The 13,151-nt window shown below is 32.0% G+C and overlaps 1 protein-coding gene across 2 annotated transcripts in view; it reads right to left on the minus strand.

The window, feature by feature from the left end:
- Window positions 1-2,619: 2,619 nt before the first annotated feature.
- Window positions 2,620-13,151, minus strand: part of LOC106473310 — a 35,815-nt gene continuing 25,283 nt past the window's right edge. For both annotated transcript variants that reach the window (XM_013933995.2, XM_022402749.1), the window contains exons 5-8: window positions 12,645-12,864; window positions 12,069-12,202; window positions 10,024-10,249; window positions 2,620-5,064 (exon numbers count right to left, since the gene is read on the minus strand). In XM_013933995.2, coding sequence (XP_013789449.2) covers window positions 4,970-5,064; window positions 10,024-10,249; window positions 12,069-12,202; window positions 12,645-12,864 — 675 coding nt within the window. In that variant the 3' untranslated portion in view covers window positions 2,620-4,969. The remainder of the gene's footprint in view (window positions 5,065-10,023; window positions 10,250-12,068; window positions 12,203-12,644; window positions 12,865-13,151) is intronic.

The following is a 13,151-nucleotide window of genomic DNA, read 5'->3' on the forward strand; positions in this document are numbered from 1 at the left end:
TCACCTCCATTGAAAAGAGGAGTAAATTAGCCAACTTCCAAATCTTTGGTACCTCCCCACTATTCAAGGATTTACAAAACATAGTTGCAAATGGCTCACATATGAAAATTTTAACTTTCTTCAAAACCTTTGAGAAATATTATCTGGCCCGAGAATCTTATCATTCTTTTAATTTTTTTTTGTTTTTTTCTTAGCAAGTTCATAATTAATTTGATTACTTTGTTCAATCTTATTTCCATCTAGCAACTGTTCAGGACGAGGAATATTGCCAAAATATTCATTATTAAAATTGAAGAAAAAACATAATTTGATAATCCAGCCATATCATAATCACTAGATATGACCCTTCTGTTATCATCCCTAGAAGGCATTACTCCTATTCTCACGTTTTGCTTACCCTTAATGTACTTAAAGAAATCTTACTGTTAATTTTTACATTTTCAACCAACCTTTTTTTATATACGTGTTTTAATCTCCTGTTTGACCAACTTGCTCCCCAGTGGCTCAGCGGTAAGTTTGCGGACTTGTAACGCTAAAAACCGGGTTTGGGAGGCACAGCATAGATAGCCTATTGTGTAGCTTTATGCCGAACTACAAATATACAATGGACAAACTCTCTTGATTTTCTAAGGCTCCTGTCATAGCAATCAATTTAAACTTCTTAAATTTATGATGTTTTTCTTTAATTTTATCCTTTATACCCCTTGTCAAGGAGCCTGTATTTTCTTACGTAGAGTTACCCTTTTTTCTTCAATGAACATGTCTATCTTGAATATTTAAAAATGTATTTAAAAAATTTTCCACATTTGATCAGTGTCTCTAATTAATTCAGCTTCCCAGTTCACACAAATAATTCATGTCACATTCTTTTATATCCTTTAACATTTTGTTTATCAAGAAGTCAAAATTTACAGCTTTGCTATAGTTTTAAGAAAAGGTAAATCAAGGATATTGGTGCAATAATGAACAATTTATTACTCTAAACTACAAACCATTATCTAGAATATTTTTGTAGCGTATATATATATATACATTTAACAAACTAAAACAATTTATTTTACAAAATATTATATTTCATTGGAATTTTCTATGTCGTGGAGTATGTTTTATCAAATGCCTCGTTATTGTTTTTTTCTTCTTCTTTTATCAGATCCAAACTTATTCTCCTCACCCGAGATCCATTTATATTTTTTCGAGACATATTGTATATATTTTGGCATCTTTGGTAGCGTACCTGACTGTATATCGGAAAGTCCAAGGCTCCAGTCACAATATACTGCTTCACACTTTAAGCGATAGTCAATCCCCTGTTCGGTTAGGGCGTGTGTGCTGCTGACTGGTTGTCAGTCCACTGGTCATCAATTTGAAATTAGGGACAGTTATGTTTCAATCTTAAGGGGTCTTAGACCTGGCCGTTTAGTCTATGTCTAATGATTCTAATGTCTTCCCAAGAGCGCTATATCTGAACTTCCAATTTGTCATCTTGTGTAAGTAAAATAATTATGATTATAAGTTCAGTCCCTTAATGTGGATGGTGTTTTCACTTTAATTAATAACTTGTGAATGTTTTTTTTTACGCTAAGCATTTCAGTGCTCTGTAAAAATTCTAAAACTTTTATCTCAGTTCTTTTAACATGACACTACCGTACGAAATGTTTCATTATAGTGAAACACAATGTTTCTGTTATTTTAACATTACGCTACATGTCGTTCCTCCAGTGGCACAGCAGTATGTCTGTGGACTTACAACGCTAGAAACCAGGTTTCGATACCCGTGGTGGGCTGAGCACAGATAGCTCAATGTGTAGCTTTGTGCTAAATTCCAAACAAAACTACACGTCGTAAGGAATATTATGCTATACTGAAATACAGTATTTCTCCTCCCTCTTTTTAAATGACACTATACTGTACGAATACTTTGTTATAGAAAGAAAAAAAAAATGTATCTGTTGTTTTAACATCACACTACCGTACTGAATGCTTTATCTTAGTGAAACATAATGTCTCTTGTCTTTTAGCATTAGACCACCACATGGAGCGTTTTGTTATGGTGGAACATAATATTTCTCGTCTCTTGACATTATAGTACCATATGGAAAGTTTCATCTTCGTGAAACAGCTTTTTTCAACATAACACTACCGAACGTTTCGTTATATAGAAACAATGTTTTTGTCACACAATAGTTTGAAGGTTTTTTAAAAACAATAGGTTATTTAACCTTTAATAATTATTTTACTGCAGAGTAAATAATTAGGCTTTGGACAGTTGCAATTCTTTTCAAACGATTACCTTTATTTAGTATTTCTCAAAAATATTTAGATAAAATTATACCTAGTTCGACATCCACATGAAAAAAGACGTTTTAAATTCAAACAGGAAAGTTATGTTAAACCACTTAAAGATGAGCGTAATAATAATGGAATAATATTAACAATATCCCGTAAACGACAAAAGTTTGTTGTAATTAAGATAATGTCTTATTTACGCTGACCTTCAAAACATCGCATATATTTTTTAAAATGTATTTTACAACAAAATTATTTAAAAAATCATTTTAAAATACAATATAATATTTTTAAAACTTTGAAACAGTGAACAAAGCAATATTTGTATATACAGCTATATGATAGCTAGAAAGAGACAGAATATAACTACTTTTAAAATAATATACATTTGAACTCTTGAAAAGGAGATGAAACATAACTACTGCCCAAAATCTATGTATATGAATAGTTGAAAAGACAAAACATAACCGTCTTTACAAAATATATGCAGTTTAACACTTGAAAAGAGAAAAACAACAACTATTGTTACAAAATTATGCAGTTGCTGGAAAAAAGACAAAACGTAACCACCTTTACAATATATATAGATATCTATATACATATATAGTTGGACACTTGAAAAGAGACAAAAATATATACATTTACAAAATACGTGTAGTTTAACAGCTTGAAGTTAAAAAGTATTTATTAAAAAGAAAGCAAACGTTTAATAAGTTATCGTAGAAAGATATGCAAAATTTATCAAAAAGTCAAGTCTACAAATAAGAGAAAGTAAACGCTGATAAACAGTTCACAAAAATGTAGAAACATACTATCTAATTATCGTGTGAGAACATGTAGTTAATGTAGATGCTTCTTATAATGTTCTAATACATAGATTAACTAAATATTAGATATTTGTTTCAGTTAATATTGAAATACATAGTTTCATTACATTGTGATAGGTGGCAGTAAATATATATTGTTAATAAACTGATAGAAATAAATTAAACTGAACAACGAATCTATACCATCATAATTTTACTTCATAATAATATATCTATAATAGAAAAATAGAAGAGCGGTATACACTATCACGAGATATCATTTCTTCGACATAATACTATAGTTTAACATTTTATGTAGCTTTTACCTTGGACTTAATACCATAATTAGTTCTTTTTTCTTTGGATTTAGCTGCACAATTTGCCCTTTAGCTTCAACTTAATATCGTAGTTATTTCTGTTACTTTGGGTTTATTACCGCAGTTATTACATTTTCTTGTATCTTTCAAATATTATAATTGTTTTGTATTTAGATTTTACATGACGGTTATTTTTTCTTGGACTTAATACCATAGTTATTATTAATTATTGAACTTAATACCATTGGTAGTTCTTTTTCTTGAATTTAGTACCACAGTTATTTAGTTTTCATGGATTTGCTACAATAGTTTAACTCTTTCCTCTCTTTTTTTTGACGTAATACCATAGTTAATTCTTTAAATTAAATACTTTATTGACATACACTTGTGTTATATTCCTTTCTACTTATTTCAATGTGTTACCATTTTCTTTGGTGCCATCTACTACTTCACAATGAAACTACACTAAATGATAGGATTTTACAGTTAAAAATAAATATAACTTCAAAAACACTTCCAAGAACAAAACTTTTATTTGATGAAATAGCGCAAAGTTGTTATAATTACTACAGTACACAATGTTTTTGTCTTCTAAGCCAAAGATTGGACAAAAATGCTTCTCGTGAGCATAAATAAATAAACGAACTTGAAATAAACACTTTCAAATAATTTTATTAATTGTATTTCTGGAAATAAAAGCATTTACGCTCAAGCAATCAATGTTAATTTATTCTTAAAATCTAAATCTAAGTATTCATCAGGGGCACATTAGCGCACATGCAGAAAACAATGTTTTATGTCAAATTATAAAATTAAGCCTTCATCAGGGACATCTTACACACTGTTCATAAGGATTTGCTCCTAAAACCTAAATTTAAGTCTTCATCAGGGATACAGTACAAAAAGTTAATAAAGATTTACTTCTAATATCTAATTTTCAACTTTCTTTAGGGACGGCTTGCGTACAGACCATAAAGGTTCACTCCATTAATATAAAATTCAACTTTCATCAGAGAGAAATTTGAATTACACTATCAAATTAGTTAGCTTGAAGTTATTAATGTAGTAGTTTTGAACAAAGTGGCGGCATTCTAATTTTCGTAAGCCAACAAGATACTTATAGATAACTTAGGTAGAGCTTTCATCATGAACAACACAGGTAAATGGACAGTAACATATCTTGGGGACTAATCTAAATCTATGCTATTTTTGTAGATTAGTCCTAAAAAGACTTTCTCCACAAGTGTCTATAACTTTAGTATTATTATTTTTGATATTTTTTGTTCACTTTATAGTAAGTCACAGCTTACAACCATAATATTTTTTTTTCTTAAGCCGCCATTATTAAGTCTTTATGGCATGCCCTAAATATTAAGTTTGAAATATGAACTCAACGTTTCTTTCTTCATATGTTTCGTTGCCAGTTTGTTATGTGCAAGGTAAGGATTGTATTTAGTAGAATGTTTGTTGAAACTTTACTAACATGAACACAAATTGAAAAGCATTGAAGATCCGACCTTTAGCTTTTACAAAGTTAAGATAGAGAATTATCCGATCCTGTTAGAAGGGCTTAACCAGGAGCTTCGCTGTAGTAAAAACGAAGAGGAAATGGTAGAGGAGCTGACTTCTGAGCAGCTGAGCACTATTTCCAATAACTGTAACAGCAACAACAAAATAAAAATAAAGATGAAACCAACATACAAACAATAGCATCTAAATATGAAGGATATGTGAATTTTGCGCAAAGTTACACGAGACTTTTCCGCTAGTGATAAACTATAGGGAAGACAGCTAATCAACACCACCCACCGCCAACTCTTGGATTACTCTTGTTAGATCACATAGTGAGATTTTACTCTTGTAAATTATTTGAGGCTCCCAAATTTCGGAGCATGATTTATATTTTGTTTCTTTTTTGGCGATAACGAGACGCAAACCACCAGAACTGGAGATCCACAGTTGGGAACGCTAACCACTAGGTCGTGCTCGTCCGATAAAAAAGTAGCGTCATTTCTAGAACCTTCTCTCTCAAACTTAGGATGTTTCAAATATATTTACATTGAGTATGGCCACTACGAAAAAGGTATAAATCCGACGTCATTATATTGAACGTGTGTGAGAGAGACGATTCAATCACGATTATTTAATATTGGTTGCATGATTCACCTGACATTTTTCTACAGTTAAGAAAAGGAATTTGTATGTGAGATAAGTCAACCGTTTAAAAAGTTTGGTTGTTCCTTTTAATGGCACAGCGGTATGTCTGCGGACTTACAACGCTAGAATCCGGGTTTCGATACCCGTAGTAGGCAGAGCACAGATAGTCCATTGTATAGGTTTGTGCTTACTTACAAACAAACAATCTAATGGTATACACATAAGTGAGGTTGAAGTATTTACTTTTAAGCAACTTTTTGACTTTCTTGGAAATAATAACTACACCTTCATGTCAATTATTTCTAAGTTATAATATATGGTCATATTCTAGGATTTTTTATTCTTATACAACGTGACTTATTTGAAATATATGCATTTCAGGTTCAAAATAACCTAACGGCTTTTAAATTCTCATGTATTAAAGTCAAAGTGATATATTTATAACGGCTCTTATGTGTTATATACAGAAGTGTTCATCATACCTTTTGGCGAGGAAAATTGTTTCGCATTTAGCAAGATAAAAGTTTTCTAAATAATACCGACAGAATTTTTTGTTCTGCTGCCAGCTGAAGAAAAGTAATATAGTGTAGAATATACCTATCATGTCTTTGTTCAAAAACACACGCAATATTAGGTTTAATTAAGATTATAAATTTAGCATCCTTTTTAAAACTCATCCAAGATCATATGGTTTGACTCGTCATTTAGTGTTCATTTTGAGGCGTGTTAAAGCAATATTGTATTTCAGGGAGGTCAACAGTGTGTTGGAAGTGAGCAGAACAGATAGGACATAATAAAGCAACTATTTAAATCTAGTGCTAATAATTGTTGAAAAAGGCTTATAAACATACATGTTGAAACGCTCCTTTCGTGGCGCAATTAGTGAACACGCTCTAAACATGCTGTTGTTTACTTTAACGTGCCTAGTGAGAAAGTTTGGGAACCATATGACTGACTAGGCTATAGCTGATGTAATGCCACTTACTTTTTTCCCACGTGCTTGACACCTGATACTGTGGAATCTTTTTAAATTGAATCGTTTCCTAATTCAGTAACGAGTCGTCTTTTCCCCTGACACTGTGCTAATAGTTATTTATTAAGTTATGTTTTACTAAGAAATCCAACAGTCTATTAACCACAATTCGTTCTGTAATTTTTATTTATACAACTTGGAAGACTATTGGTCTTTACATAGTTGCTTGTAGGTTTGTTTTCGTTGATTTTTAAACGCATAAATTAATTTTTCTTCTTCTTCTGTACATAAAAAACATAATCTGATAGTAGGGATGAGTACATAATCTGCTTTTAGGGATAGAACAGGATTATCTATCAGGATGGGTGTATGATCTGCTATAACAGATGGGCAAATAATCTGCTATTAGAGTAGGCATATAATCTACTATTAAAGATGGGTATATAATTTGCTATTAGAGAAAGAAGTACTTAATCTAATGCTAGGGAGAGGTACATAATCTGCTAATTGAGATGGATACATAATCTGCTATTTGGGAGTGCATAATCTGGTGTTAGGAAGTACATAATCTACTGCTAGGGAGAGGTACATAATCTGCTAATTGAGATGGATGCATAATCTGCTAAAAGGGAGAGTACATGATCTGCTATTAGAGAGAGGTGTACAATCTAATATTAGTGATGGGTACATAATCTGGTATTGGATGTGGTATATAATTTGCTACTTAGGATGGGTATATCATCTGCTTTTAAATAGAAGTTAACTCAAATAACTAAGAGGGAGTGAAAAAAAGAAACGTGTTTTTAAGCCGATGGTATATTTTGTTCTTTATCTTCTTTGGGTTAGTAGTAATTCGTGTACTCAAAAAGATTTTCTCGTTATGGGCATAATAACATTTCCAAGACGTTTGGGATAAAAGTAATTACTATGAATTAAAACACTCAAACGAACAACGTTTTTGTAAGTATAAAGTTTAAAAATTTTATTCTGAGACCGTCAACGGTCTCAAAACAGACACACTACATGTTACAACGTTTGGTTTGAATTTCCCGCAAAGCTACACGAGGGCGATCTGCGCTAGCTGTCCCCAATTTAGTAGTGTAAGACTAGAGGGAAGGCAGCTAGCCATCACCACCTACCGCTAATTCTTCGGCTACTCTTTTACCAATGAATATTGGGCTTGACCTCCACAGCGAGCACGTTTGGTGGTACGGGATGTTACAACATACAATTACGTCATCCTCAGGATTGTACGTCGAAACAAGTAGAGTGTCTGTTTTGAGACTATTGATTGCCTCAGAATAAAGGTTTTTAAATTATGTACTTAATAACGTTGTTAGTTAGAGTGTTTTAATTATTTATTCACACAAGTACCTTGATTGTTTAGCCTTTTAATATAATAACTATTATTCTTGTCAAGAAATTTCCACTTCTAACATTCAAGTGTGAAAATACTTTTCGTTACAATTTAGTGTAATAAAGACAGATTTTTAAAGTCTTCCTATTTCTGTTGTAGCTTGGTCTAAGTTAGAGTGCAAGTTTAAAAGATCTGATGTTATCGATTAACTTTTTGAGTCGGTTTTTGCTTATCGGTTATGTTACGAAAACTGCTCAAATTTTCGTGTTGCTGTTTCAATAAGGTCTTCAATGTTTGCTAGCTATTGGCTGATCCTACTGGTCTTATTTCTGGCTTGAAGTCGTTTAGAGTCTCCGAATTTGGCACTTTTATAAGTAATTTCTCCTGATTATTATTTAAATATTTGATTAATAGGAAAGAAGCATGACGTTGCCAAAATAAATACATCACTAATCGTATAAAAAATGGTACTTGCCAACAACAAACAAAAGCAGATAGAAATTTTATTTTGAAATTATAGCAACGTTTCGGACTAAGACCCTTCATTGCGTGAATATTAATTCTTGGGAAAAATTATTGCGTAGACCGAACAAACAATACCGTAAAGTTTGATAAGTTATATATAATAAATTAATAGAATAAGATAGATGTGAGTGAATGAAAAAAAGAGAAAACAAGGTAATTCGAAATAAGGTGAAGAAAATACAACAAAAGTTTTTCTCTTTTACAGATACTAAACTACTAGTCGAAAAAATAAGTGAGGGGGGAGAAAGAAAAGAAATAACGTAGGGCGTGGGTGTAAAATTTGGGTCACAGTAAAAGGCTGTAACGTTCTTATCATTCTAAAATAAATTTACAGTGTTTTCCATGAACTGTTGTTTTGTGTGACAAGTTACTTTTTTTTTTTCAGTTATGTGCTATCTATGCCGACTTTTTCTCGTTTCATTGAGTTACGTCATTAATCTAACAAGAAAATCAAGTATCTTGCAATATAAAACTACAAGACCAATAGGAAATAAGCATGACATCCATGTTGTAGCTACATCATTAATCTATTTGACCAACAGGAAATATGCATGGAATTGACAGTTTAGCTACAATTCAGTGGTGCACAACTTCGTTTTGGAGGTGGCCAGATTTAGAGAAAGCCAAGTGGTCAAGGCCCGACACCCGTGACAAAATGCGATACCAGTATTTTGGAAAGTTTTAGTTTTATTCGCGAATTAGGCCTAGCAGCTAATAAATAAATAACTTACGTTAAAAATAATTGGCCTGGATGTTGTACGTATTTTTATAAAACAATCGAAAAGAACCTACAAACAAACAAAAACAAAAAACAAAAAAAAAAGAATCAATGGTGAATTTGTAACACTAGGAAGAATTTTAATACCGATTTTATTAATAAAGAAGATCCAGCAACAGCATGCTGTTCATTAGTAAATAACACAACATTTATTTCTTTATATGTTATATTATGTTATATGTTATATATATTAGTTTTTCATTTATGATGTCAAAATGCTTAAGGGCCGGGTTAAAGCAGTTAGCAGGCCATATCTGGCCCTCGAGCCATATGTTGTACACCATTGAGCTATATTGTTAGTCTAACAACAAAATCAAGTATCTTTCAATAACTTTCAACACAAAGCTACCAGAATAATAGGAAACATCGACAATGTACTTACATCATTAATCTAACAGAAAAATCAAGTAACTTTCAATAGAAAACTACCTGACCAATAGGAAACAAGCATTACATCGACAATATACTCACATCGATAATCTAGCAAGAAAACCAAGTACCTTTACAATAGATAAGTACCTGACCAATAGGAAAGAAACATGACATCGACATTGTAACTACATCGTTAATATATTTGACCAATATTAAATACGGCATCAACAGTGTGACTATACCGTTAATATCAAAAATAAGTCAAGTAAGTTTAAATATTAATATAAAGTAAATATAATTTATTTTCAGGCAAAAATTAGCTCTGATTATAGTAACCGTGTTACCGAAGCTAATAAGCTGTATGTAATAATAAATATTTAACTTTCATTAAGGCAAAAAACCCGTCGGTTTTTGTGTTTTTTTACTCTTAATACTAACATAAAGTTTTGTACCTTCATCTTCGGAAGCATGTAGTTTGGAGTTTTTATGGTGATTACCAAAAACGTTCTCCCTAGTGGACATATTCTTAACATCGGACAAAGTTGAAGTACACTTCAGATGCATCTCTCCATCTTGAAAATGTTTGTGTTTGGTGATGAATCTCAGTCTTAGAACTGCTATCATCTCGTTTTGTCTGTCCATTTGTACACGGTATCTCACCAGATGCCTTGCGGGAGCCTTAAGGAAGAAAACACAGTTAACAGAGAGAAAGTATCGATTGATGAAGTCTCACGGCGGAAAGTATATTTTAACAGAAGTCTATAGAGAGAAAGTGTAGTAAAAGGTGGTCTACAGGAAAAATTATATTTCAACAGAAGCCTAGATGGTAAATAGTATAATTAACGGCAAAAAGAGAGAAAATCCAGTTTAAGGGAGCCTACAGGAAGCCTGGCAAACAAGGATAAAGTATAGTTAAAAGAAGACCACAGAGAGAAAGCATAGTTAAAGTGAGCATGCAGAGAAAAAGTGTAATTAAATGGAACCTACATGGAGAAAGTATAGTTAAAGGAAGACTACAGGGAGAAAGTATAGTTAAAGGAAGACTACAGGGAGAAAGCATAGTTAAAGTGAGCATGCAGGGAAAAAGTATAATCAAATGGAACCTACATGGAGAAAGCATGGTTAAAGGAAGACTACAGGGAGAAAGCATAGTTAAAGTGAGCATGCAGGGAAAAAGTATAATTAAATGGAAACTACATGGAGAAAGTACAGTTAAAGGAAGACTACAGGGAGAAAGCATTGTTAAAGTGAGCATGCAGGGAAAAAGTATAATTAAATGGAACCTACATGGAGAAAGTATAGCTAAAGGAATTTTTCAGGGAGAAAATATAGTTAGCGGAAATCTGTTAAACAGTGACAAAGTTTAGTTAATATAGGGAGTTCACAGGGAGAAAGTACAGTTAACGGGAGCCTACATGGTTTTCTGATCACTGTTGAATGCTCTGAAAAACAGTTTCAGCTCTATATGCAAGAAGACGATTGAGTAACAGGAATTAATTAACACATTCTGATCGAGGGCCAAACTCCAATACAACATCAGTGTGTTAATTGATTGTAGAAGGTAGCTATGAAAATAGCACAGAAGTTTTATAAAAGTTACAACTAGTGTATATTTTATCGTTATCATTATTCTTCTGATATGAGCTAATATAGTTTATATTTTGGCGTTATCATTGCTCTCGTGATTTGAGTTGATATAACGTGCACTTTACCGTTATCTTTGTTCTCTTGATTTGATCTAATACACTTTGTCGTTATCATTACTCTTTAGTTTGATCAAACAGATTCTTACACTTTGTCGTTATCATTTCTCTCATGGTTTGGTCTAATAGAATTTACTCTTTGTGTTGTTATTATTTTCTTGATTTTATCTATTGGAGTTCACACACACTATTAATATCATTATCCTCCGATTTGATGTAACAGAGTTTACATTTTACCACTATTATTGTTTTCCTGATATGATCTAGAATAGTTTACATTTTAACGTTATTAATGATTTCTTGATATGAGACAGTAAAGTTTACACATTATCAATATAATTGTTCTTCCGATTTTATCTAGTAGAGTTTACTGTTATCATTGGTTTTAATATGATCCAGTGCAGTTTAAATTATGTTGTCTTTATTGGTCCCTTGATTTGATTAAGTAGAGTTTACACTCTACCGTTATCATTGTTCTCTTGGTTTGATCTAGTAAAATTATACTTGTTCATTATCTTTATTCTCAGGATTTAAACTACTAGAGAGCTGACACTAATATCTATTTCAGTTATGAAATACAGGGCGTATTCAAAGATTTTCATGTAAAATAAACCCTAATTGTGCATATAAGCAATAATTGACCTTATTTTTGGCTTTAGATTACATTTAAATATTTAGTAAATCATCACAGTAATGTGTAGCTTTATTTGACTGTATATTTAACTAAGTAGTAAAGTATTTAAGACAAGAAAGTGGTAAAGAGCAAGACGTAGTTTTTACCACCTCATACTAACCGGTTGTTCGTTGATGAACCAGTGGAGTAAAACTGGAGTTTTAGTAGTGGCAGAAGAACAGTTAACATCGACGACATCGTTAATTCTGTAAACTGGGTAACCGCCAGTAATTACGGGACCTCCCGAATTTGAACCTGAAACATGAAACAAACCTCGAGCCAATCATCTTAATACTTATTTTGAAGTTGGAAAGTAAATTGATTCACGTTACTATATATTTTTGTTATGTACGTGGGCGTAAGTTTAACAGTCAACTGGTTGTTCGTTTTTAGTGCAAAACTATACAGTGGGCTATCCGCGCCCAGTACACAACGAAGAATCGAGTCCTGGATTTTAGCATTTTAAGTCTCTGAGCTTAACACTTACCCATCGGAATAGTCAACTTCTTCATGAACTTAAGAGTTACCTGATAATTTTTGCCTACAGTGTAATTGAAGTTAATGATTCGTAATGAGCCATTAAAACTCTATCAAATGTAACGAATAAAATTATATATTTTTGGGTAAAGACTGAAATCAAAGAAAGTAACTAATTTAAATTGGGTAAGAACTGAAATACAGAAAACCAAAAACTTACCTATTCTTGGGTAAGGACTAGAGAGAGAGAAGCTTCCACCGATGACAATCTCTTCACTGCTTAAGGTATAATTGTTTAGAATGGCCGCCGAACATCTTAAAGTGATGGCATTTTGTACGAAATGTTGATCCATGAGTTCGAAATATAAACCCATCTTAGAGCTGATTAGTCCTCGAATGTTTTCATTCTCCAGATAAGGAACCAGAGCATGATGTAAAGGCTATTAGTGCACACAGAAATGGTTCAAGTTGAGAAAACAAACAATGAATTAAAAAACAAGCATGACTTAGTTAGAAGAGACAAAATTTATAATAAAATTATATAAACATATAAACTTTCTGGATAGACACATATATTTAATTTAACCAGTCAGGATTAGGCACGAATATCTAGATTCAAACGAAATGGCTAAACAAATATGGACTAGAATGATTACAGCACTTCTGAAAACACTAATGTAAGTATCAAAATATATTTATATGAATTTATACACATATTTTAAAATAT

The sequence above is a fragment of the Limulus polyphemus genome, unplaced genomic scaffold, assembly GCF_000517525.1.
Source record: "Limulus polyphemus unplaced genomic scaffold, Limulus_polyphemus-2.1.2 Scaffold128, whole genome shotgun sequence".
Lineage (NCBI taxonomy): Eukaryota > Metazoa > Arthropoda > Merostomata > Xiphosura > Limulidae > Limulus > Limulus polyphemus.